This window comes from Nothoprocta perdicaria, unplaced genomic scaffold (assembly GCF_003342845.1).
Source record: "Nothoprocta perdicaria isolate Ctin4 unplaced genomic scaffold, notPer1 scaffold_161, whole genome shotgun sequence".
NCBI classification, from domain to species: domain Eukaryota; kingdom Metazoa; phylum Chordata; class Aves; order Tinamiformes; family Tinamidae; genus Nothoprocta; species Nothoprocta perdicaria.
In genome coordinates this window covers 1,182,959-1,187,858 of record NW_020454772.1, presented here as the reverse complement: position 1 = coordinate 1,187,858, position 4,900 = coordinate 1,182,959, and the positions used below count along the sequence as shown (strand labels likewise).

Below are 4,900 nucleotides of genomic sequence, written 5' to 3'. Positions count from 1 at the left end.
ACGCTCTCCCCGCGCGCGCCGCAGAGGGGCGGGGCCTGGGCACCCGCCGCCGCACGCGCTACGGAGCGCGCCCCGGGACAAAAAGCGCGCGGGAGGGGCCGTAACGGCCGCCTCGGGGGCGGGGGGGCAGGGGGGTCCCGCGGCGCTTCCCGCCGCTCCAGGCGGGCCTCGCCCTTCCTGCGGCGGGAAGCGCCCGGGAACGGGCAGCCGAGACCTCCCCCCGGCTGCCGCCGCCCCGCGCCCGCTAAAAGAGCCCCAGCGGGGAGCAAAACTTGGGAGCTCTGTGCCCGAAGGGAAGAAGTGGGGGAGCGGGGAGGATGTGGGGAAGCCGCGTCCGAGGGCGCTAACAGTGACCGAAGGAAATGGGAGGGAAAAGCGGAATATGGAGCTCCTGGAAAAAAACGAGGGGGGCGCGGAGGGGGCCGGGGCTGCCCCGCCGAGAGCTGCGGGGAACCGGTCAGGACGTGAGGGCCGTCCGAGGCCGAGCCCGCCGGGGCACAAAGGAGGCTGGAAAGGGTTTCCCATAAAGGCAGCAAGGAGCAGGGAAGGCAGGGCGGCCGCACGGAGTGAGGGGAGCCACGGAGCCACCTCGGCGCGGCCCCAAACCCCCATTTTCCGTGCGGGCTCTGGGGCCAAAAGCAGCGTGGCTAGCGGGGGAACATGCGAATCCCGGCCTTGAAGTGCGGGTGAAACCCCAAGAAACGCCCCAGAGCTGGGCAAGCGGGACCATCGCTTCTCCATCAGCCAGCAAGTTTCATTTTGGAGGGGCAGGGATGAGGGAATTGTGAAGTTTGGACCCGTGCCACCTGGTAACAGCATCAGTGGTGCGTGCAGTGGGTAGGGAGAGATGGGTGGGAGAGGCACAGGTGATGGTCAGGCATATACAGAGACTTCGGGACAACCGTGAAGCTTAAAGGCACTTTGATATCAATGTAAAATGGGATAAAGTTTACTAAAGGCAGGTGCCAGGCTAGCCTGATGTAGCCTGTATTTATGCAGGCATTAATACATGTCATGTGGAGCTGATTAGGAAGGGCTGATAGTGTGGGGATTTGCAGCAAAACAGGACAGTAGGTGGAAAATGAAGAAAAAAAACCACAGGGATGAAACTAAATAATCTGGCAGATTTTTGGTGGGATGAGGGGAATAACTGAATACATAATGTAGCATTCCATAAGAATTTTAGATGTTGTATCCATCTTGTCAGTCATTATCCACCTCTCACAGAGCTTGCCACATTTAAAAGAAATTGCAAAGTGGTGGTAGTTGAGTTTAAAAACGAGCAGCTACGGTGCAGAGGGGAGCAGCAGGCGCAGGAAATGTCACAGCGTTGAAGGAGCAAAAGGGCCTGACACTGAGGTCATCCTTGAGGACCAACTGGTGACAGCTTTAGCCTGCGGATGAGTGCCCACATGCTCTTTAAAAACAACAATAAAGAAAGTCGCTGTATGTTCAGATTTCTGTAAACCAGCCTCAGCTGGAAGGTGGAACTGGTCGGGATGCTTACAATGAGTCAGCAGTCAACATTCAAGGTGGGGACTGCTGCAATCCCCGTTCATGTGCTTGGCTCACCAATCCCCGAGCCACTGACTGCACTGGAACTGTGTCCAGGCCTGGGGCCGCTGCATGCTCCGTGTCCCGGATCCGCGGCTTGTCCGGCACCGGCCTCACATCGTGGCCGCTCCACGGGGCTGCCGCTCCCCCTGTCAGCCGCAGCGTGAGTTGAGAGGGAATCGCAGCAGCAGAGAAGGGCTGAGTTTGGAAGGGAACCCTAGAGATCATCTCGTCCAACCCCCTGCTCCAGCAGGGACACCCAGAGCACGGGGCACAGGGCGGCATCCAGGCAGGTTTGGAGACCTCCAGAGAAGGAGACTCCACAGCCTCCCTGGGCAGCCTGTGCCAGGGCTCTGTCACCCTCACAGGGAAGAAGTTCCTCCTCATGTTCAGACAGAACTGCCTGTGTCTCAGCTGTGCCCGTTGCCTCCTGACCTATTGCTGGATTCCATTGAAAAGAGTCTGGTTCAGTCCCTCTTACATCTACATTTAGATACAACATTCCCTGCTCAAACTCCTCCAGGCTGAACAGTCCCTGCTCATTCATACCAGAGGTACAGAAACATTTCTACACCTCTTCAATCGTAACCTTTCTCTTTAGGGAAAGCTAAACTGTTAAATTTTTGTTAATTATAATTTAAAGACATTATTGCCAATATAAATCTGACCTTTCGTTCTGTAGACAGTATCTTGCTGAGCAATTACTTTTTTTCAGTGCATCTGATAAGGGGAGATGCTTGTTGCCTAGTTGGCTTTCTGAAATATAGTGTTAATAAGCAGAACGCTTTTGAGTCAGTAACCACAACACTTCCCATGTTTCTTAACACTAATTCCTGTTAATTCTCTTCCCTTCCTCTGTTCTGCAAAGGTCAGGAGCAGTGAGGGACAGAATCAGAGAGGCACCAGCTCAGGTCACCTACAAGTGTGTAATGGAGCTACAGAAAAGGCACCTTTCACAAGAAAAGAAAGGGAGAGGGGGATTATTTATTTCAGTGAACTCCAGGTACTCTACTGCACTCTGTCCAAACACCTTCCGCAGTTTCCTTTCTATGCAGCGGAGGCAGCAGCTCTGCAGGGCGCCAGCCTGGAGCTCCCGGCCCGGGGGGCTGCTGGGGAACCAGCCCTGTGGAAAGCAGGAGCGTTTAGGAGGTCGGTACCGGAGGGGTTAGTGCTCTAGCAGCGACCAAAGAACTACTCTTCATCATCTCTCGGTGCCCGTCTCTCTTTTTCAAGACCCCCAATCTCTCAGTCCAGACTCGGCCCTTTAGTGCAGCAGTAAAACCGAACAGCGATGACTTGACCCTCCTGTTACTGAGACATTTCTGTGACAATTTATTCAGCTGAACCAAGACAAACCTTTTGTGCCCGGCCTAACTTAGCGTGACCCTATTGCAACAGAGACGAGACTCCAAAGCCGAGGGAGTTGCCACGAGAAACACGGATGTGTGGCACTCCAAAACCGCCCTCGCCGAGGCACAAGGGAAGGGAAGCCAGCAAATGAGCCAGCAAAACCTTGACCATGGTGAAGTGTCCATGAAGACCCGATCTCCAGAACCGGAGCAAAGAAGAGGCTTCAGAGACCTGCAGGCCTGGACTGGGTGTTGTTGCCCAGGCGGCCCTGAGCGCAGGCTGTGGGACCGGGACGGAGCGCAGCCGGGAAGGGGCTCCCTCCTTCCCGAGTCCCGGCTTGGCCAATCTGCCTACAAAGCTTGGGTGAGGTCCCCCGGAGCAGCTCGGCTTTGCCTTTGGCTCTGCTTAGGCAATTCCTGTACCTGCTGCTGCTCAGCATCAGAATGTCCTGTGATGTGCAGTATGCAGCCAAACAATATCTCCCCCAAACAGTGAGAGAAGCCTACAGGGAGAGAGGGAGAGAAGAGATTCCACAGGTGTGAGATGCAGTAAAAGGGAGAGCCGCCTTGTGAGGGTACCTGGGGAAGTCGCGAGGGACGCGGCGCTTGGTCCCCGAGCTCTTCCCTGCTCCCGCTCCTGCCTCTGTGCGCGTCGTGAAGGCGGCGCAGGAAATTCCTGCTGCTGGGGCTCCGTGACTCACCTTGCTGCAGTAACAGCAGCCCGGAGCCGCAGCCTTCCCGCCGCGCCCTCCCCTTCCAATCCCCAGTGCTCCAGGAAGAGGCTGCAGCCTCCCCTTCCCGCGGGAGCAGCCGGCCCTCCCTTCTCGCCCTTGCCCTCACCCCCCACCGAAACCCATGGGGAGCCCCACACGCTCCTGCAGTGCCCGCTCATCCCTCCTCAACGCTCTGTCCTTCCGAAGGCGCCTTTTGTCTTGCCCCCTGTTTCCTTACAAGGGGCCACAGGGGACAGGGCCTCACCTCTGGGTCAGGCTGGTCCCGGGAGCCTCCCAGGAGGGCCCGTTTGGCCTTGGGAGTTGCTCCTGGTTTCAGGAGATGCCGAAGCCACCAGAGATAAGCGCAGGAGCCAACACAAGGCCAACCTGGACCATGAAGTTCCTGGGAAGGCCACGCGGCCCAGCCAAACGTGACCGTGTCCATCGGGAATGGGGAAACAAGGAACAGAGAAACTTAAAATTTACTTGCATTACAAAAAAGAATCAGTAGCCGGAAAACCTGATGGATGGAAAGATGGATGGGAAATCCTATCCATCATTCTAGAGGTTATCCAGAAACATGTGCTAATATTAGCTGTATTGCATATAACTAACACACAATGCACAAACTCACTGAGATCGGGGCATCTTCGTGTTCACTTGCATATAAACACATCCAGGAAGAGGAAGTCCGTGCTCCACAGATACTACAAACTACAAAGATACATTAAAAATACATAGATACTACTACACTACACTACAAATACCTAAAACCTCTTCCTTAAAGCATGCAGTAACTGGCATTAAATTCACTGCCACGAGATACTGAAGTAGAACAAACAGGAAAAGAAGAACTAGAGAGCATGAAGATCCCTTTAAGGACAATATTATAAGGCTTCAAGTTCAAGGGAACAGCAGGCTGTTCATTTACAGGCTTTACAGGCTATTGCAAAGAACAAACAAGCAAACAAAAAGTATATAAGGAATCTAAGGGACACACTATGTAGCCAAGGTGAACTAGGTGAACTACTAGTTATTACTGATGCCACTGAGAAGCAGCTCCAGATTTGCCTGCAAAGCAGCAGTGCCCTGCGATACTTTTATGCTGCTGTATCTCCCTGAACACTAACCCTGTCATCCTGCCCCTCTACATTTGGGCCTGTCCCAGAGGCTGGGATAAGCGTCTGCTAAAAATGAGGTGCAGTCTTCTCTGAAACTATTCAGAAAGGTTTCCAAATGTTGCATTAGAACATGTATATAGGCGATCATATTCATAGATAAAAG

The 4,900-nt window shown here is 54.2% G+C and overlaps 1 protein-coding gene across 1 annotated transcript in view; it reads right to left on the bottom strand.

Annotated features, from left to right (window-relative positions):
• The window catches only part of AEBP2 (AE binding protein 2), a 58,038-nt gene extending 53,977 nt beyond the window's left edge, over positions 1-4,061 (bottom strand). Inside the window, exons 1-2 of the mRNA XM_026035551.1 lie at positions 3,882-4,061; positions 2,562-2,677 (exon numbers count right to left, since the gene is read on the bottom strand). Of these exons, the coding sequence (XP_025891336.1) occupies positions 2,562-2,677; positions 3,882-4,061 (296 nt within the window). The remainder of the gene's footprint in view (positions 1-2,561; positions 2,678-3,881) is intronic.
• Between the last annotated feature and the right edge of the window lie 839 nt (positions 4,062-4,900).